General features: G+C 39.8%; 1 protein-coding gene across 11 annotated transcripts in view; it reads left to right on the top strand.

The window, feature by feature from the left end:
• Positions 1-19,521, top strand: part of PLCH1 (phospholipase C eta 1) — a 95,872-nt gene extending 76,351 nt beyond the window's left edge. For 5 of the 11 annotated variants that reach the window (XM_068953880.1, XM_068953881.1, XM_068953882.1 and 2 more), the window contains 11 exons: positions 1,165-1,236; positions 4,214-4,308; positions 5,049-5,146; positions 6,660-6,839; positions 6,930-7,037; positions 7,900-8,024; positions 8,492-8,576; positions 9,342-9,488; positions 9,897-9,976; positions 12,560-12,920; positions 16,128-19,521. In XM_068953880.1, coding sequence (XP_068809981.1) covers positions 1,165-1,236; positions 4,214-4,308; positions 5,049-5,146; positions 6,660-6,839; positions 6,930-7,037; positions 7,900-8,024; positions 8,492-8,576; positions 9,342-9,488; positions 9,897-9,976; positions 12,560-12,920; positions 16,128-18,226 — 3,450 coding nt within the window. In that variant the 3' untranslated portion in view covers positions 18,227-19,521. Of the gene's footprint in view, positions 1-1,164; positions 1,237-4,213; positions 4,309-5,045; positions 5,147-6,659; positions 6,840-6,929; positions 7,038-7,899; positions 8,025-8,491; positions 8,577-9,341; positions 9,489-9,896; positions 9,977-12,026; positions 12,087-12,559; positions 12,921-16,127 lie in introns of all 11 variants that reach the window. The other 6 variants (XM_068953877.1, XM_009668476.2, XM_009668477.2 and 3 more) reach the window with 3 other exon arrangements.
• Positions 19,522-21,452: the final 1,931 nt, after the last annotated feature.

Below are 21,452 nucleotides of genomic sequence, written 5' to 3' on the forward strand. Positions count from 1 at the left end.
GACTGGAGTGGGCTGGCCCCACTGCAGTGAGAAGCAGCCTCCCTGCTGCACACCTGTCTCTAAACAGCTCAGGCTTGTCTTTTACCAGAAAAGTGTCAGCTTAAGCAAAGAATAAAACTGTCATATCCTGTCTGCCTTTCCACAGACACCTCACTTCCCTGGCTATGATGTTTTCTGAACTTCTGGGAAGTGGAAGCTATGATTGGAAATAAGAAAATATTGAAGAGCTCACAAAAACATCACAGAAAATCATCTGGCACTAGGTCTAGTATTAGTTTGGATATGCTGTTGACACTATCAGCTGTTCACTGTTAGGGAGGCAAGTACTTTATCTGCTAAGGTTTCCTTCTACATACCACAGAGACTTTCAGCTTGAGCTAGGAAGAAATGTTTGAATGGGTGGTACAGAGATTATTGACTTTCCTGGCCCTGAGTAAACCATCCGGTGCCCTTCAGAAGTGAACTTCCAGCCAGCACTGTACAGTGAATAACTGGAGTTCACTGGACTTGCGTTGTGAGATGCTGAGGGAATATTCTTCAGCACCTTAGGGTCCTCATTCTGCTCTCTGGAAGGTGAAGGGATGTGCTTTTCTGACAGGAAAGACTACATGGTGCCAGGGATCGTGAAACTAATGTCCAAGGGCATGGCTATAAATGTGAAACTTGGACTTAAGGCTGCTTGACTGAAAGCTGCATATGTCTGCAGTGTGGGTTGTGTGTGGTTTTTTTTTTTTTTAATCTTTCCTCTTTCTTTTCATTGTTATCTTTATGTACACTTTCATATGTTGTTGTTGTTTTTATTGTTTGGTAGGTTTTTCTACATGGATGGTTATTGTGTTGAATATTAATATTTTTAACATTTTTCCTTATCGTTGGAGGACTGCTAAGTTATCGAGAGTGGAGAAAAAAATTAGAAAGTCCTGTAATGAGATTTTTGGATTTAAATTTGTGTCCAAAGATCAGTATGTTATGTTTAGACTTCAATTCACTTTTATTTTCCTATGTAATTAATATAGTCGCATAATAGGGAGTCAGGGTGTCGTATCAGAATGTATGTTAGGTTGAAAATATGCCTTAAAGACTGCAGCAGACTTTTCTTTAAAGAAACTTCCTAAGGCAGACACCTTGTAGTTATACTATTTATTGCACTCTTTCTCTGCACAGAACCTGGACGTAAAAGAAGGTGGGAAAAAGTCTCATGGTCGATCATTAATGGGCAACTTTGGTAAACACAAAGTAAGTAAAGTTGGAGGCTCAAACTGCTATTTTATGTCTCATGGCAGTCTAAATACAGGGTATGTTTTATTGCTTGAGAGTGGCATGGTGGGCAGTGAGGAAAGACTACTTGGATTTGTTGCTTGATTACACTTTGGTATATTTATTGCTGGCTAGCAGAAGGATATACCACTCTGTTGACAGTGTGGAGAATCCTTTAAAGACAATTATCCAAACTCGCAAAATCTTGCCTGACCAGAAAGGTCGTGTTTACTAATGATGTGGAATTGCTAACTTCCTGATTAAACTTGCAGTTGAGCAAACATAGACAAATGGCTTGGCGTGTTCTAATTTTCCAAAGACTTCTATCCATACAGCTGTCAGTGTCTGTTTCATTTGGGGCCCAGTTTTACCCCATTTCATACTCTTAAAGCAGTGCCATATGCTCTTACTGTCTTTCTGTTGTGATGAACTGCTGTAATTGAGTAATGGAACTGGGTTCAACACTTACGCTTTGTAAAAGCACGTTCTCTTCTGATCTTTGTGGTTTTGCTTATAGAATTTATACTTATATTTATGCTTATAGTATTTATATCCTTGTACAGCTGCCAGGCAGATTGTCCACTTCACTGGATCTTCACTGCATTGACTCTACTGAACCAAGCAAGAGCTAATATAACTTAAATGAGTATGAGGTTTCACATTACAGCTGTGCCAGCTGTATAGATAACAGCCACCAACAGGGACAGCACATCTGTGTTTCTTCTCATTCCCATATCCTGACAAATGGGTTCCTGTGATCATGAGGGAATAAGGGAGACGGATAACGTAGCTCCACGTGAGCTGATGCAACTGAAAACTTCCTTCGCCCCGGAGTAAATTAGCAGATAGCAAGTAAAATAAATCAGCAGACAGGCTAGTCATGAAAGAGGTACAAGAGACAGGTCTGCAGGCTAGTCCTTCCCTGATGAGAAGAGGAGGAATGTGCCATGTGCAACTTTTCTCTGCCCCTAGTCTGGTAACACCTATATTCCTCTTCAGATGGAAGTTGCAGCCAAGGAGGAAGCACACTGATAGTCTGAATAGCAATTTCAGGAAAAACGGCAATTATAAAACACTTGATAGAATTTAATCTGCCCTCCAGCTTACCTGCTCTGAAGCCAGCTAGGAGCCATCAAAATTTCTCTAGGCGAACAATACCGGGACCCATTTCTACACTTTAAATCGATGCAAGTTTATGATTTGATTATATTTCTTTCAGGGGCTTTAGCCACGTGCACATGTTCACAACCCTTGATTTTTCAGGAAACAAAAAGGTGAACACAAGAACTTCTGTTACAGTGTGTAGTGATTTCTGCAGGTAGCCCTTGTGCATGATAGTGGGCATTGCACATTGTAACCTGTGCTCACTGGGGAAAATAAATGCTGTGGAGTGAGATTTCACGTATAGAAGTCAGCTACTAAAAGCTCCTGGTTACACTGAGGGCTTGAAAGCATGTCAATAATTTTATTACTTCAACTAATTTTTCTAATTGGATATAGCCTGTTGGAAAGCCCATTCATTTGATGTCTCTGCTGGAAGAAAAATAAGGCAAAGCACTTTTTTCTTTTTTCTTTTTTTTTTTTTCCCTTCATTATGATTATTGTAGGCTGAGGCAAGAGGGACTTCCAGCGACTTCCCCCTTATATCTTTTCCAGCTAAAGAGATGACTGGGAAGGATGTTTATTATTGATGTTTTCACAGGTACGGAATTATCTAACCAGGGATATTGACTTGTGGATGTTTGCAGTCAGCACAAGAGCTAGACTGAATCCATATATAAATTTTTAAAAAAACTGCCAGAGGAGGGGCAGAGAAGCTAAGGCTAGCAATTCCTGCAGGTTCACTGAATGAGTCATCCACAATACAGACCTTCAGATTCCAACACTGAACAACACAAGTGATTTCCAGAATAGTCAACTTTATTTCAGCACTGAACACAGCAAATTAGGCTATAAGCTAGATTATGTGCATCATTGATGTATCACAGCAGGAGAAATGAAATCTGTGCTCAATTAGTATCTAGCCACATGAGCAGAAGAACAAGGAGTTCTCAATTATATTACCTCTTGATGAGAAGGGAATTAAAGAAACTCTTTGAACTACAGTTACAGTGTTGCAAAATATGTAATATTAAAATCCGAGATGGTATCAAAGAATAGCTGCTTCTGGAAAAAAGAGGTGCTTTTAACATGTTAATCTTTTTATTGTAGTTAGCAGCTTTACTATATGCTGTAATAAATTAGAATAATTTGATTGCTCATGTGTGTGGCTCAGAACACAATGGCAAAAATTAGAGATGTTGGAAAATTTTGCCCAGAGACTCTTTTGAGCTTTGTGAAGGCATTTGTTGTATTTGTGCGGAAAGCATAGGTGGAAGCAATGAATTGTGCATTTAGATCTGGCTCTGTGTTAAAGATTTCTTGTTTGTTAAGTAGGATATGGTCCATTAGAACTTCAGCAGGATTACTGCTATGTTGTACTGGAGACAGTAGAACAATGCAAATTTCTTTAAAGCTGTCCTCTTGCCTTTATTCACCTGCATATACAGCCTGTTCATGTCGGGAGGAAGCAGAGTGAGGGAAACTGCAGAATGAGCAGTGGCCTGCAAAGGCCTGGCTGGTCTGCAGAAACAATCTCTTTGGGCTTGGGCCTGGCTGCTAGCCAGTGGATAAACCTGCTCCTAGGCTGCAGGCCTGGATTCTTAGATTCAGCGGAAGTGAGATAAGGGCACAAATACTCTGTGCTGCTTTTCCTTCTTGACGTTTGCAGAAATATGACCTTCTGCCTGGGTTTTCTGTTGAAGAGCGCTGGGGTGTCGTTCCGGTGCCTGCAGGACCCCAGTCCTGTACTGTATACCTGCTGCAGCACACCCACCTACCTGACGCCTCACAGTAATGTGAATTTATAAGACTGCCCCATAAATTGACACAGCTACACTTGATTCTTCCCTAACAGAAAGCTGTGAAGGCAAGATCCAAATCCCATAGTACGTCTGATGATGAAGAAAGTCAGCAAAATCCTTCTGGAAAGGAAACGGGACAGCTCCACAGGTGAACTATGGATCATGGTAGCTTTACAGCTCCATTAAAACTAATGACGTGTTACTACTATTGATGTGTGTTGCTGGCTTGTCGATGCCTCAGGGAAGTCTGTTCTTAAGAGCAGATTGTTTTTGACACACCACTGTTGAGGTATATTTTGTTGTTATTGCAGTACCCCAATATTTCAGTTATGTAGGTTCTCATGGATTGCAAATAACAAATTACTCCTCAGCTGAGAATAAATGTACTAGTAATACTCTCTGAAGGGAAAAATGCCAGGCTACATTTTCTATGCTGTAAATAGTGCTCAGAGAAAACTGTTTAGGCTGAACAAGAGTGCATCACAGCCCAACCAGCTTTATTACATCTGAGAATGCAACAACAGCACCATCGAGAATGCATTTCTCGTCACTGAGATGTTCCTTTTTCAGATGCAGCTCAAAGCTATCTGCTTTGATTTTGTCTAGGAGAGCCATGACGCAGCTATTTCATTATGTTTTAAATGAAAAATTTTATGTCTGTGTGTGTGTGGATAGGGGTGCAAGGGGAACAGTCATCTCGGATTGCTCAGAACTCTGTGCAAGGACTTTTACTCGATGGGGTTCCCTGTTTATTACACCTTACTTCTCAGTCTGAGTTGTACAGCTGTTTATTTCCTTAATGGTGAAAAGAATGGAAAGGGGACTGAGTTATGCTTCGAGTATTGAAACATTCCTTCTTTATTTTATACCTTAAATATTACACAGCAGACTGGCTCGTCGAAGAAAAACTGTGAAGCTGTGTCGAGCTCTGTCTGACCTCGTGGTATACACGAACTCTGTGGCAGCCCAGGATATAGTAGATGACGGTAAGACTGCTGGTCAAGAGTTACGTATGCATTTTTCTCTTTTCTGTTTGGTTATGTATTCTGAAGGGGAAACATGGCTGTGACCTGAAGTTTCCTTTGTGTTTTTTTTTTTTTTTTTTCAAAGTTGTTTTAGAAGTAGGGTAGCTAGTTACCTGTCCTCTTTACTTAACTATGGAAAAAAAAATAAAGCACCACCCTTTTATTTCCCAAGAAATATCCTTTCCATTGGTTTCTCACGATATTCATGTTCCAGCAACAGTTTTAAAAATGAAGCTTTTTCAGGAGAATTTTTTCCTGGTTTCACATTTTTAAGGGATTTGTAATAATCTTTTAACATAAGCAAACCCATTAGATTATCAGTTTTAAATCATTTAAATTGTGATAGATGTGATCCCAGCCCAGAGTATTTGTAGTTGCTTCACTGAACATGTTAGAGAGGCAAAATGGAAACAGAGAGTTGCAGAGGAATTTGATGGAAAGGTCACCAAATATACATGAACAAGTTCTAAGAAATTCTGTAGAAGAACTAAAGTTTGCAGCAGAACTAAAATCTGCCATCTACCAGGAACTAAAGGGAGAAATAAAGGAGGGTGAAAGTACTGCAGAGAAACTGTCTCCAAGAAATCCTATAAGACCATAGGTTTGCAGAGTTTCAGTCTAACTGTTCAGAGTGGAGATGGCTCAGCTTTTTCTGCAGTTTCAGGTGCAGTTATGTGGTACTGCTGAACCCATATAATGGCTTGCTGCCTATCCGAAAGGGGGGCCTGCTTATCAGAGCACAGTACTACCATCGTCTTTCTTCCAGATCTGGTGCTTTCCTGATCCTAGTTTGAGATGGGAATGGAAAACTGGTACAAGCTGAGTTGGTTTTACTATTCCCTGTAAGTGGGGCACTCTTACTAAGGAAAACACTCTGGTCATTCCCTCTCCCAGAGGGCAGAGATGATAAAAGAGAGTCTGCAAAAGGGGATAAAGTGCTCAGAGGGAAGACTTCGGAATGTGAAAAGGTTGCTTGGCTCATTTAGAGGAAGGATGAGTTTGAAGAAACGCGCGCGAGAGAGAATGAGTGCTGCTATTAACGTGTTGCAAGGACAGGAACACTGTCAGTGCTGTGTTGGACCCTTCTTTCCCCCAGCCGTAAGCTCTTCAGTAATATATTTTGACCATGAAGCCATTAGCATGTTTCTCTACAGCTTCTTAGTAGCCTGTCTGGGATTTTGTAGGAGAAAAGGCTGTAGCAGTTAGCATGAGATCTTGCTTGGTTTTCCTAGTAAGTCTGGAAACTTAAAAGACAGAGCAGAGAACTCTCCTGGAAGGGGAAGCTGGTGCCCTTCGGTTATGCAACATGTAGGATTTGCATGTGACAAGATAATCTGTCAGTGTAAATTTGGACCAACTCTTTTCAAATAAATTCCTGTTCTCCTTGATTGATACCCGTATAGCTGAGGTCTGAGTTCAGGCCTCCATCCCCTGGGATTGCTTTGTAACTTTGTTGATTTAACAATACACACAGGATCAACAGGGAACGTGCTATCATTCAGTGAAACAAGAGCCCACCAAGCAGTGCAGCAGAAAGCTGAACAGTTTATGCTTTACAACCAGAAACAGCTTACAAGGGTATATCCATCTGCATATCGGATTGACTCCAGCAATTTCAATCCTATACCATATTGGAATGTTGGTTGCCAGTTAGGTAGGTGCTGCATGAGTATCATATTTCCCCTTTTTTCTGCTAAGTTGATGTTATCTGTATCAATGACACCTGAATCTTCTCTCTCAACAGTGGCACTGAACTACCAGTCTGAAGGACGCATGATGCAAATAAATGAAGCAAAATTTAGGGTAAACGGCAACTGTGGTTATGTCCTTAAACCTCAGCAGATGTGCAAAGGTAATGTCCCACAATACATTTATTACTGTAAGTGTCAAGGTGAAAATGTCTTTATGGTGAGGTTGCCAAGACAGAAGAAAGAAAATAAGAACCTATATAGAATCTTTTCTGTATTTCCATAAATACCGTAGTAACCTTGCTGGCTACTAGGATAGCCAGCTGCAAGCAAGAAGGACAAAATACTCAGTGGCCCAGGACCTAGTTTTGAGGACTTGGTCCAACTCTAAAGCAAGTCAATGCAATTCTTCTGTTGTCTTTGAAAGGAGTTGTTTCAGTCCTCAGAACACGTTAGACCAGGGAGCCTGAATGTTCAGTGTTTTGGAATGAGCATCTCTCCATTTGAGGATTTTGGATTTGATTGTGTCCCTACGTCTGTAAGTAATTTTTGTAATATGATCCCAACAAACAGCAGTGTTGATTGAAAGTTACTTGAGAAATGATAGAGGCAGTTTAAAGGAGGCACTGCTGCTGAAGGAAGCAGCTGACTCTACCCCAGCTGATTGTTCTCATTATGGCTTGTACAGCTGTGGAAGAAACAAAATTAGAGTGCTAATCTGGGTTATAACTGATGTTTTTTGAAGCTGTTACTTTATAGAAAAAGTTTTTCAAAGGAGTCTTAATCTTGTAGAACTTCCCTATTGTATGGATGCTTTCTCTCCTGTAATCATATGAGCAAGGGCTGCTCAGCTCAGAAATGGTTGCAAGAAAGTAGAATGGAGTCTTACAATTCATTAATACATCCTCTGTAGTCTAATTTACTCCTTAATGTCTGAATTTTGGGTACGTGCATATATCTTTCTTTTGGAGATCTAATCTGTGTATTTTTTCTTCCATTTTTTCCTCATTCTTTGCTAATTTTTAGGTACCTTCAACCCCTACTCTGCCGATCCACTTCCTGCCAGTCCTAAAAAGCAGCTTATTCTGAAAATCATCAGTGGACAGCAGTTACCTAAGCCTCCTGACTCAATGTTAGGAGACAGAGGAGAGGTAAAAGTCTGATACCAACAAGTGCTTCCATGAGAGGTTCTGGAGTGACATGTCAGCACGTGACTCAAACTTTCTCCTTGTTTAAATATACCAATAATTTTCAGATATTGTCAAAGATTTAGTTATTAAATACTACATTTTCCCATGGAGCCTTTATCCTACACATGATGTTTAGGAATTAATTTATTCTTTCCTATTTTGGGGGGGGTGACTTTCCATTTTTTTTGGAAATTACTTGTAGCTGGCCGGAGCTCTTGACATTACAAAATGCATCAACCTAGAGTCCATGAAGCTGCTTCCTATGATTGTGCTGCTTAAAATTTCTTGCTAAACTAAGGTTTTGGAATTCTCGTATGAATCTAAATGAGTTCTCTGCATGGGAATTTCATTAAAAATTGACCTTCACTTGTATCATTGACTAGCTTTTAAAGACCTGGGTTTTTTTTTGTTTTTTGTTTTGTTTATAGATAATAGATCCCTTTGTCGAGGTGGAAATTATTGGGTTACCTGTTGACTGCTGTAAAGATCAGACGAGGGTGGTTGATGACAATGGTAAGATAACCTAGCTGACTTCCTCTTCTTAGAGTAAAATATTAAGTCATTATAATGTATTCAGCGTATGTTATTACTTTCTAAACTGTAACGCTTATTAGCCCATGAAACCAAATAATTGCTTTTGAGAAATTAATTCTGCTTTCTGGGCAAAATTTCTGGTGTAGGCAGACAGAAATGAGAGGTGGAATAAGAGAACTGCTCACCACAGTATCTTTCTCCTAGATTCTTCTTAGACTTCCTTTATATAGAAGTTCCTAGTATTTCTGTATATAAAATACATGTATAATATCAAGTGAAATGAAAACAAACCATGTCTTAGGCAACTGGACTGTCTTATCAGCCTTCATGGGAAGGAGATGAAAAAGAACTGAGATGAATAGCCTGTTCTAGCAGGAGAGGTGGCTATCAGTTCTCGTAGGTAGCTGTAATACCGTGGGGAAAAATGAGAATTGTTCCTGTTCATTTTGGTCTATCTTTAGCCTACCGTAGTTCTGCGAAACAGCAACCTGCCTTGCTATCCCTGCCAGCTACCAGCGAGAATCATTTTGTTTAAAAGGGCTGTCCAGGAAATAAACTCTCATTTTTAATTATGTAAAGAATGGACGTTATGAGAGATCCTAGGTCTAGATGAGCAGTAAACAGCAAGTGTTCCTTTGTGCATTTGATCTATTTGTGTTTCTCTTGCCTCTTGCCATGAATCTTGAAAACTGAGGCTAACACTGCTATGGCTGTTTCCAAGAATTTCTGTTGTTTGTTGCTCAGGGTTTAATCCTGTTTGGGAGGAAACACTCACTTTTACCATCCACATGCCTGAAATAGCTTTGGTTCGATTTCTTGTTTGGGACCATGACCCTATTGGGCGAGACTTCGTTGGACAAAGAACTTTGGCCTTTAGCAGTCTTGTGCCTGGTTAGTCCCACTTGTTTTCCTTGACTTTGAGATCTGATTGAAGGTCAAACGCCTTTGAATTTGGAGTGCAAGACTAGGAATCGGAATAGAATGTATGCCTCTGTGAAACTTCATGTGTGAGTTTGGATAATTCGCCTAGTATCTTAGGGTGGTGTACTCACTGTTATTTCAAGGAGTTTTGGGTGGCTGTGCATTTGGAAACTTCAGCTCTTCTCTTATTTGTAACTTGGATGCAGCTTATACTGGGCTTGGGGGCTTGGAAAACTTACGAGGACAGAAGATAGTAACTTCTACTGAGAACAGCAAGTGCTGCTGTGTATATCATGCTTTTTTATAGGCAGTCCTTGCCAGTTGTCCATAAAATGAGTGCTGTTGATTAAGTGCAATGCTATTTCTTTATTTTGCCAGGTTATCGCCATGTGTATTTAGAAGGGCTGACAGAAGCATCCATATTTGTTCATATAACCATTAATGAAATCTATGGAAAGGTAGGTATACCCTAGGAAGGTACATCTTTTATGAGTTTTTTGTTTTAATACTTTTGGTAAACATGGATTAAAATGCACCACAGAACCTCACAGAACTAGTGTGGTTTCTAAATGATTCTTTCAGTTTAGGTACGTGGCATTTTGTAGATGGGGTCATCAGTGCCTAACTTTCTCTGGCACTGATCAGTACTAAAGTGTAAACAGATTATTCAAAATATACAGCAATGGAAAAGCATAATATCTTATTCTCTATTGCCCTGAACTTGATGTCTCTGTTTTTACTATTACCTATATAATAGGTATGTACCTACGCTGATAGGTGCGTAGGTACCATGCTCAGGGAAGCAAACTACTGTTCCGTATTCATAGTGTTTTCTCTGAGGAGCACTGGGCCAGGGCATGCGTCCACAATGCGCCCATGTCCAGCAGAACGTCTGTCTCTCTCTAAAACACTGTAATCACAGTGCAGGCACATCTTAGTGTGCTCTGTAAGCAGAAAGATATAGCCTGTAAAGTTTTGGGGTTTTTTTGTTTTGTTTTGTTTTGTTTTTTTTCCTGACAGCTAATCAGCTTTAAAGCGTAACACTCTATTGCACTAGTCTAAGCATGCATACTTACGAATATTCTTCCTGTTACCACCTACTAATCATTTCACATGTAGATAAAGCACATAGCTGTAGGCTTAACTTTTAACTAATTTTACTTCAGAAGTAACTAACTGTTGAGAGCTGGAACTGCACCAGGACCTGGTATTTGACAAGATATTTGTAACCGCTGATTTGTTTTAAATCTTTCAGGTTATAACATATGTTAACACTACTGCTTTTTTGCAAGATTATTAATTTTAAAACTTTTATAAAGCTTTAAAACAAAAGCACAGTGCATTTTCCCCTGTATTTCTGCTTTCACTGCCTTCATGAGAGTTTATAAGAGGTCAGAAGAGATAACCAGCACAGAGAAGTTAAGTCCAGTTCAATAGTCCGCTAAAATAAAACGGACCCTTGTAGTGATTTAAAAAAAAAAAAAAACTTTAATAAGAGTGTAGGTGAAAGGAACGGTTTAGTCTCAGTCTTTCTCCCTTCGGAGAGTAAATGCAGAGAATGTCTTGTCAAAACTAGCTCTGGCCACCAGCTTTTTGTCTGCTCTGGAGAACTCTAGTTGTTTCTATATGCAGAATTGCAGCACTATGAGTACCTAAGAGAAGTTCAGTGGGACAGAGAGAGAAAATGATTCTCACTCAACTCTACTACCGTTATCCTCACTGATCTCGTTAGATTCTGAGTGATCTAGCGGTGGCAGCGTAAACCATTGAGACGTCGGTCTCACGTTGGCATTCTTGTCTCATCGCAGGGACCAGTGTTTCAATGTGTTCATCTGCTCTTGCCTCTGGCCAGGGAGGAAGGACAGTGGTTAGGAGTTGGAGAGAGTGGCGCTGACCATAAGCGAGTGCCTGACTCATAAGTGTTCTGTGCGTAGAGAGAGGTGTTCAGTATTCAAAGTATATTTCATCTTTACTGCATCCATGTTGAAAGAGTAGTAGTAGTAAACAACTTGGAATACATTTGCAATATATATACCTAGATCTGTACACATCTGGGGACATGTGTGAAATCACATACCATTTTGGTGATAGTCTGTAGGGGAGCCTGTTTGGCTGTTGCTCTTACCTCACATGCTCTTCAAAGAAGAAACATAGTCAGGAAAGCTGAGTAGCTTCATATTAAAGATGAACGATGATAATGGCAGAAGATGAAAAAAGATTCAGGGAGATTTGATCTCTTCTATATAATTTATTCCGTTCATCTAATGCTGGGTTTAGTGATGGGCTGTATTACTGTGTTTCCAAGGTGTAAACAAAGGCTGATTTGCGTCCTTGTAGATGAGGATTTCAGGTCAAGTTTCTTTGAGCGAGGCTAACATAAGACTAATAAATACTTTTAAGTGATTTGCTCTGCAGAGTTATGCTTACAGCTGATATTCTGTTACCTTATTGCTTGTATCACAGTCTTGAAAATACGAGCCAAACATATTTGCATTTTTTCCCTTTCAGTGGAGCCCTTTAATCCTCAATCCCAGTTATACAATATTGCACTTTCTAGGAGCCACAAAGGTAGACTTCATTAGCATGCGCTTTGCACTCGCTGGGCACAGATTTTCAAATGGTTCCTGATCGCATGACCTGTAACTACCAAGCTACATCATTTTTCATTCAGATTCTGAAACATTCAGATATTGCTTTGATGAAGCCCATGCATAAAGTTCCAAGTTAATGTGTAGCCTGTCACTGCAGTACAATTCTTAGTCTTGTCATCTCTGATTAGGAGACTTCTAGAAAACCTCCCTTGTAATAGTGGCAGGCTGCCATCCTAATGAGGAGAAATATAGACATGCATGAATTCATGGAGACCTATGCTGATAGTTCCTTGGTCAGAGTAGATGTGAATTGCTTGGTGTGAATTTTTGCTTTGCTGCATTTTAATTTTGTCTTCATCATTCATAAATGCTTAGAGCGCAGCCCTTTTCATTGCATTCTTCATATAATAGTCTGAACTCGCTTGAAACTAGTTGTTCTTGTCCTTTCAGAATAAGCAGCTGATAGGACTCAGAGGGTTGTTTAACAAGAACCCTAAGCACACTTCTGCTGAACACAATGGGCACTATGTACGGAAGCGATCTATTGGTGATCGAATTCTCCGGCGCACGGCCAGTGCACCAGCAAAAGGCAGAAAGAAAAGTAAAATGGGTGTTCTGGAAGCTATTGAAATTAAAGACAGCGCATCTGAACCAACAGACCTGAAAGAGAAAGAAGGAATTATAAGACGTACAACCCGGAGTTTGCAAGCACGTCCTGCTTCTATGCCAGTGGACAAATATCTTCTTGTAGGATTGCCATGCACAGAAGGTGAAACTGTTCAAGGTGCCAGAGGAAAAGAAAATGCATCTGGTAAAATACTTCCAAAATTACTTTTTGGGTAGCAAATTGAAAGAATACATTAAAAGACTTGGTTCTGCAGCCTCTATGTGCAAGTAGTTGCTGGGTAAAATGTCCTGTGTTTCAGACTTTAGTATTTTAACAGCTTGCATGCATTTCTAAATCTCCTCAAACTGTTTGAGAAGTGAACCCCCAAAAAGTTGGGAAATAATAATTTCTGGAAGTGCTCTTAAAAGGACATTTGGCAAGCTTCTTTTCATGATTTAAGAACAACTTTCAACTACCCTTCACCAATCTCTGGTTTGTTACTGTCCATTGACTCATGAAAACATTGCTGCTGGCATTGTGGGGTTTTTTTTTCCCCTCTTTTTTGAGGGGGAAGAAAAGTATGCAGCATATGGTTTGGAACCAGAATTTGTAAGAGCTAACATGGGCTTTGCAAACAGAGGTGAAAGTGGCAAAAGTAGGTCAAACTTTGTATCTAGCAGTCTTGACTTTGTCCTTTTAAAGTAATCAGGTTAAATAACCTTGATTATATGGAAAACGTGTTAGGATAAAATCTTGGTCTTGTATTGTTGATACAAAATGCAATTTAATTCTTGAAATAACTTTTTTTCTAAATGTCTTTAGCAGCACTAGTCTGGGTTTGGAAATCCAATACTTTGCAGTTATTCCCATGACTACAGCAAAGTTGCATTGCGTTACAATGACCTGCCTAATATCTGATTTACTGGAATATTTAAATAAGTCTAGGAAGCTTTGAATATGATGGCTGTAATTCATTAGACCTTTTGTCTCTACCCTGAGGCTAGAGCACCCAGGCTGGAGGAGGTGGGTTTTAGTTTGTTTGGCTGGCTGACTGGCTGGTTGGTTTGATCTGGCTTTGTTTGTTTTTGATTTTGCTTTTTTGCAAGGGAAGAGTGTATGTGCTCACACAAGCTGTCCCTGTGAGACTTGAGGGCTTGGCCAGATCCTTTAGTTCGGTTTGATTCTGGCAGCACAAGGTTTCCAGAGTTTGTCCCCACAGGGCTCTTCCTCAGGTAGTGCAGGGTAGCCAGAAGAGCTGCCCATCTCTCCTGGATGCAGTAAAGAGAACACGTAGAGAACTTGTCTTGGACAGGGGTGCAGGGGGGACTGAAGCATTGCTCTGCTCTAGATATTCTCAGCTGTTGGAGCAGTAGCTTTTGCTAGCCATAGCAGCCACCTGAAAATAAAATGGTTACAATGCTGTCCTGGCACAGAACAGAACGTGCTGGTGAGCCATCTTTGCTCTACTTCCCCATATTTGTGGCTTTGACAGAGCAGATAATCTGGACATCACCATTTAAAAGTTGCTTAGGAGAAACCGCAAGCAAAATTAAACAAAAATATTTCTACCACCCTGAAAAGAAACTATAGACACGAAAAAGGATATTCCTAGTAATAGAAGTTAACTCCAAAAATACTGTATTTGAAATTCAGAGATTTTCTCCCAGTAAGCCTGTGAAGCTAATGCAGCTCAGCCATTCTTAGGAACAGATGTGTTGATTTCTGACAGATTTCTTCCTAAAGATGCTATAGACAAATACAGAAAATTTATATAGAAGAAATTTTCACCCTTTTTTGGAGGTCACAAGTATTCAGTGGTAGCAGAAAAAGTTTTGCACAAAAACTCAGGCCCTGTTAAAAAAAAGTTGCTGCAGGAAATAAATCCTGCACCTTCTAAATGTGAGAAGACTAGAACCAGTCTGTTCAAGCGAGCGTAGGTAGAGCTTGCTCCATAACCCATACAGAGAAAGACTGGCCACTTTAGGTACAAAGAAATGAGAAGTGAAGAAGATGAAATTCCAGACAGAGACCGCCTCCTTCCCCGAGAGTCCTTCTCCTTTCTCTGTGCCTCAGGGGTATGGCTTAATGGTAGACACAGAGGAAAGCAACCTAGGCCCTTTTGCGTGGAAGTACTTACCTTGAATCAGGATGAGAAAAGATGTGGTACAGCCTCGTGCCATGTAGGAATAGGCTTGGATATTTTCAGGAAGTAAATTAAGCCCAAATATTTCAGACTGGGAGGAGACTGCCTCTAGGGAGGAACTAGTCAGAGGATGCGTCCTTTATGGCAGTGATACAGTGAAGAACAGAGAGGACTGGCTGTCCAGCAAAGACCTTTGTTGCTAATACTATGGTGAAATTTATCTCTAGTGTATTAATTGGGATTATACCAAGTGGGGAACGTGCCTTCTATTTCCTCCTCTGTTCTCTATAGAAAGAATTCTACAAATCAAAGAAATCTGTATCTGTTCCATTCTTACATAGGAGCTGTGTAAATCCACTGTAGTTGCACTGGAAAGCTTGAAGAACTTTTTTTTTTTTAATAATTTGGAGATCAGCCCTGCATACCATGTTCATTAGAAATAGCTCATACTGTACCAGAGGATTCTCATGCACTGTCTGTGAATGATCAGGGCTTCTCTTGTTCCTTTCTAGAGTACCTGATTCCTTGTGAGTGTTAGAAACGGTATGTTATGTCAAATTTAACCTTTTGGTCCTTGCTTAATTGAAAAGGTGTTAAATACCTACCAAAGCAAGGAGTGAGTCATGGAGCTATAAAGATTTGACCTATAAAGAGAAGTAATATGATTTGGAGGAGAAAACATATCTAATGTATATTTTTTTCATGTAAATCAAAATCTTGTTCTCATAGGAATGCAGTATGTTGATAGAAGATCAAAAATTAAATCTCGAAACAGTAACAATTTGCAATAACTATATGCAAAGAACAATATGTCTGGGGTCCATCTGCTTGATGCATTTTACGCAGAGGTCTTTTAAGCATGCATCTTGTTTCAAAGTATTATGCTTTTTAACAGAGCTGTTTTGTTCTGTCTTTATTGCCATGCTTCTTTATAGTACATATCTGAATAGGAACACAACTGAAGGTAATATCACATGCAAACTATGATATGGTACCTCATTAACATTATTTGCAACAAATATTACATCATATGCTTGATGTAATAGACATTCAAAGGAAGCTTCAATGAAGTGCCTGCAGCTGTATTTTCCCATTTATTCATACCACGCAGATAATTTTGTATTAAGCCTGCACAACCCCATAATTAAGTCCTGTCACAACTGTACCTAATTTTACATTCTCCATGTGTCTGTCTAAGGACAAAATACTTGTTAATAAACACAACAGAAAATATTGAGTACAGCTAATATGTTTCTTATTTAATTTAGTCAACAGTGATGATACAACTGAGAAGGAAACAAACTTGAAAGAATCTGGTTTTACACATTCTGAGAAAACTGCAACTACTTCAAATTTGGCATCTGTCTTTAAAAAGGAGAATCCCCAGACGGAGGCTAAAGTTGACTCTTCTCTAGTACCACCCCTGGAGGAAAAACATGTAGTTTTTGCAAGTGGGGTAGTTGAAACAAGTCGCCTCACAAGGCATCACGAAAATCATCTTTCTGATGAAACGGTCCTTCTAATACAGGACTCTGATTTTGAACTTGTCACAGAAAAAACACAAGACAAAAATTGTGTGGACCATAAAAGGGAAGATGACACAAAAGTATCTAAGGAGGAGAAAGTAACACTGATGGGAACTTCCCTCTCTCAAAAAGTCGAGGATATTGAAAATCGTAAATATGACATCATCAAGAAAAGCACTGTGGCAGCTTTTTCTTCAACAGATATTTCTTCTACCATCTGCTCTGATGTTCCTGGTTTACACTCCACTTCAACCATTCAAGACAGTGACATTTCTCGTCTTATAGATGAAGTTTCTTTAATGAATGAGAATGAGATGAATAGCTCTGTCTCAGCACTGATTGGACAATTTGATGTCACAGATGACCAAACTAATCTCACTGTGGTCTCGAGTCTCCATGGAGCCAGCAGCCAGACCTTCAGTGTGATATCTGCACACTCACATATGCTTACTGCAGATGTTAACACTCCATGTAAGAGCAACTTGACTACCATCAAATCCCCTTTATTCTCAACTCCAGATACTACTGTGTTCTCCAGCCCTGAGACTACCGAGTATTCTGTGTACACAATTGTCCATGAGGCGTCTCTTACACCAACTTCTAAGTGTAGTACCCACAGTGAATTAGTTTGCAAGAAAAAGTTGGACACCATAGAAAATAATTTACCTTGCTCTGCTTGTACTTCACCTCTCTCTTTGCTAAATACAAATCCCAAAAGAAAGTGTGAAACAAGTTGGGAAGCCCTTGAATCTGCCAGTTCTTTGGCTTCTGGTAGCCTCATCTTTGAGGATACATTGGTTGACCCTCCCACTTCTGAAAATTCAGAAAGCAGCAGTCTTGTAGAAGTAGATGGGGATTCTCAAGATCTGCTGGTAACTGCATGCGAGTACAAAAGAGAAGACATGAGCCAGATGGCTTCCCCTTTGAAGCTAAGGCAAAAGCAGGACCCGGGACACAGTGGTGAGGGGAGCTCTGGGAGTAAAAGAGCTGTTGAGGAGCTCTGTGTTGCTGCCCTGGATTGCTCAGATAACGTCAGGACTGCAAGGTGTCAGTTCCCCATCCTGACATATGGAAATGTTGGCTTTTTACATCATCATCATCAGACTTCAGATGTACAAAAAGATGTGATGCGTACCTCCCAGGGATCCCAACTTAATGGGTGCTTGCCTGGACTAAAGAATGCTTTGCCTTTCCCACCTTCTACAGCCATCAAACAGACTAGCCCTTGCAAATCCAAGAGTCTTGGTGACTTGACATCAGAGGATATTTCCTGCAATTTTGAAAGTAAGTATCAATACATAAGTAGAAGCTTTATTACATCTGGCATGAGAGACAAGAAACTTGCTGCTATGAAGAATATGAGACCACATTCTACAGATGCTCTGACAGAACAGCTGAGAAAATTGGTATCCCTGGACCAGGATGACAGCTGTCAAACACTATATTCCAGGCAGATTGATGACGACTGCCCAAAGGCGCTGGTGAGAAAACTGTCGTCCAGGAGCCAGAGCAGAGTACGGAATATAGCCAGTCGTGCCAAGGAGAGACAGGAAGCCAGCAAGCAAAAATTTTCTAGTGCAAATAGCATAGCAGGGGTCGTTCTTCGGAACAAGCCTTCAGCATCTCCTCACATTATCAACAGGCATTCAACGGGCTCTTACATAGCCAGGTACCTGAACGGCTTCACTGGGGGAGACGTAGAAGGCCGAGGAATACCAGAGGGAGCGTGTGCCGCTCTGCACTATAGGTGCGGTGACCAGTTGTATACACATGATTCTGTTCTGCAGCTGGAACCCAGTAGTGATGATAAGCCAGAAATATATTTTCTGCTGAGACTGTAGATTGTATAAATGTACATCTTCAATGTTTACAAATTATTTCACTGAAATGAAGGATTTTTAGCAAGAAATACTGTTTTGAGAGTTTAAATTATTTAGTAATACAATTTTATGCTAGTGATTTGGTCATGATTTAGTACGCCCTTTCCTGTCAAAGCTCATGTAAATAGCAGCTGTGCTCCATTCTTATGTTTGTATCACTTTAACTTGGAAGTTGTAAAGTGAACTAGTTTGGGGAATTACCTGCATGCAGTAAGCATTCATAGCATTTTGTATTTGTAATGCGTGTCGTTTTAACAGTCAAGCACATCTGTGCTCAAGAGCAGAACATTGCAATGAATGCAATAGTATTTTTCTGTTTTCTTAAAGTCCTACTGTTTGGAGAACAGTTTTTCGTGATCACTTTTGACCTTTGTCTTGCCAAATCTACTAAGCATTAGTGCTTTCTGTTCTTGGTAATTTCTTTGGAGTTAGACTACTGAGCTAGGACTCTTCTGCCTAAGAGGCAGTGTTCTCATACTAATGAAGGGTCTTCATTCTAACTGTTTTCAGTCTGACTTGTACTAAACTGTTAATTTTAACATGTTTCCATGTATGAACTATGATTCTACAGCAAACAATGTGTAAAATTAAGGTTAGTCTAAATTTGTAAGTAAAGTGTAGGCTTGTCTTCCACCTACTTTATGGAGTATAATGATGTCTTTTTTGTCAACATGTTGAATGCTCATTTTGGGACAGACTGGAATGAAAAGAAATGTGAAAGTAATTCTACATTTATGAATGGAAAATACTTAATTTCTGCAGATTTTATTTTGTATTTTTGCTATTGGTTGTGTTTGTAGCTTCAATACAGTAGCAGAGTGGTTTTTTGTATATTTGTAACTTTACTGCTAAATTGTCGACAGTCGGTGGAATATTTAAAGCTGACGTGGTAACGTAACTTCTTTGGCTGTCCATCTCCACATCTTTTTTCTATGAATATTAGAAGTGAAATGAGTGAGCAATCTCAAAAATACCTGAGCCTTCCCTTTAGGGAGCAACATAGCTTTATTTTGGTTTTAAGGTATGCTTTGCCTTCACTGTGAGTAAGTTTCTTCTTATATGTAAAAGACATGTATCTTTTACCTCTTTCTTTTGTAATGCAGAGTATTATTATTCTTGGAGATATCATTAAAATAGATTTTTAAGCACCTGGCTACATGTTTACTGAAGCTATAGCAAATGCAATTGCAGTTGACCTAACAGTACTTAGTGATTGCAGACACCTGTCTTGTCATGAGCTTGCAATAAACCTTCTGCAAGGGAAAAATTCTCTCATTCCAAGTGATGATTGTTGTTGTTAACTAGCAATTTGCAGCCGAGGTCTTTTTATTTGCTGGATAAGAAGTCATGTTTAGTGAATACATCTGTAACTGTCCATGCATTCCCAGTTAGAAATGACATAAGTATATTTACTACTTTTCTTCCTTCCCTTCAGGAAAGAATTTTCCTGCACCAGCGTACTTTCTAGAGCCTTTGCTATCTTCAGTCTTAAGTCTAGGTGATAGAAATGCATTTTTTTGTTAGTTTTATGTCATTTATGGTCAATTTCAGAAAAAGATTATACAGAAAAATTTTGTTCAGTTATCTCCAACTTAGAGGAAAAAAATCAATGCCTATATTACAAGAATAGGTAATATATAGGAATAGATGATATCCAGTAACATCTTCTGTAACTGCTATTCCATGTTGCTGTTAAGTGCTAGCCCTGGGAACCTCTCTGCTCAGTGTACTGCTGCTGTTTTTGCTGGATCCTTGTTAGCATTTGTAGCAGTGCTTATGGGCTAATCCTGACTCAGCTTCCAGGCCACTGGGAAGCAGGCTACAATGAATACTCTTAATGATCCAGTTCTGTGAAGTCAATAGAAAGGATATACTTTTGCGGTGTATGGCCACATTGCCCTATAGAGTTCCTTGTTGTCCTACGTGATCTGGGATGTCTGTATGATCCCTGCAGCTCCAGGCAGACGTACTAGCTGGAGGCAAAGGGCGATGCCTCGGCGTTGTATCCATTTTGCATGCATATTGGCTTGGGAAGTGCTTCGATCTTGCTTAACCATATCAACTGTACAGCAGGAGAGGGGGGATGTGTTCCAGCTGGGAGGTATCTAAGTCAGTAGTCTTTTTGCATGGCACTATTTGGCATTAAAAACGTGTGCTTGTGAGATGGAACAATAGGTCAATGCCATTCTTTATTGACAGCTTCTTCCTAAGAAATTATCAGAACTGTCTGTATTTTGTAGCAAAAAGAGGAGCCTTGTTTCACTAAGGGTCTCACAGATGCAGCTGTCTGCTGTTCTGATCATTTGGGAGAGAACAGTTTATTTTCTAACTAAAAAGCACTTTTTCATGGAGGAATAGAACCAGACGCTACCTTCACCCATTTAAACTTTGGGTCTGAATTTCTGGCTTAATACTTGTGATACATTTGGAAAGAGTGATCCAAACCTTTTCTATCTTTAGGAAAGTTTGGAAGCTCCATGCATCTGCAGTGGCAGAATTTAGGCTAGTGCCTCCTGAGAAACGGACAGTTTCAACTTTTGACTCACAGTCTGTAGCTTGCACTAGCAGATTGCAGTAGCTAGAGAGGGTTTCCAAGTGCGAGAGTGAATGTGTGGAGGCTGTGATCTGCTCTGCTGAATGTTGCATGTCACAGATGTTCACACTGTATCCAGGTACGTTTATTTGTGTTAGTAGAACCTAGAAATTCTTCAGAAACAACTGCCATTAAAAGTGCCTTGTAATTAAGCAAGTGGTAGGATCTCCATCACAGGACACGAGAAAGTTATCTAGTCTTTACTTAAAGGCTATTTCTAGTTTTGATATGAGTTAGTATGGAGAAATTGTATGGCATGTACAGGAGTTCAAAATAGATCATTACAGTAGTCTTATTAAATAATCTAATAACATCTAAAATTGAGGGAGAAGGCACAGTTCAGAGGGGGACCGCTCTTTGTGTAAAAGTATGACATTCGAGTAGTGAAACTATCTTTTGGCAAAGTTTCCAGGCCAAAGGGAGATCTGGCTTAGTGATTTTTCTGTCTCGCTGAAGTCTCACCATGAGATTGAAATGATGTTTTGGTTGCATCACTTTCATTTTAGCGGTATGGTATCGGTGTATGTCAAAACCTGTTGGCGCTAGAATATGCTAAGCCTTTAAGATCTTCACTTAGATACTTAGAGTAGTGTT

This window comes from Struthio camelus, chromosome 9 (assembly GCF_040807025.1).
Source record: "Struthio camelus isolate bStrCam1 chromosome 9, bStrCam1.hap1, whole genome shotgun sequence".
NCBI classification, from domain to species: domain Eukaryota; kingdom Metazoa; phylum Chordata; class Aves; order Struthioniformes; family Struthionidae; genus Struthio; species Struthio camelus.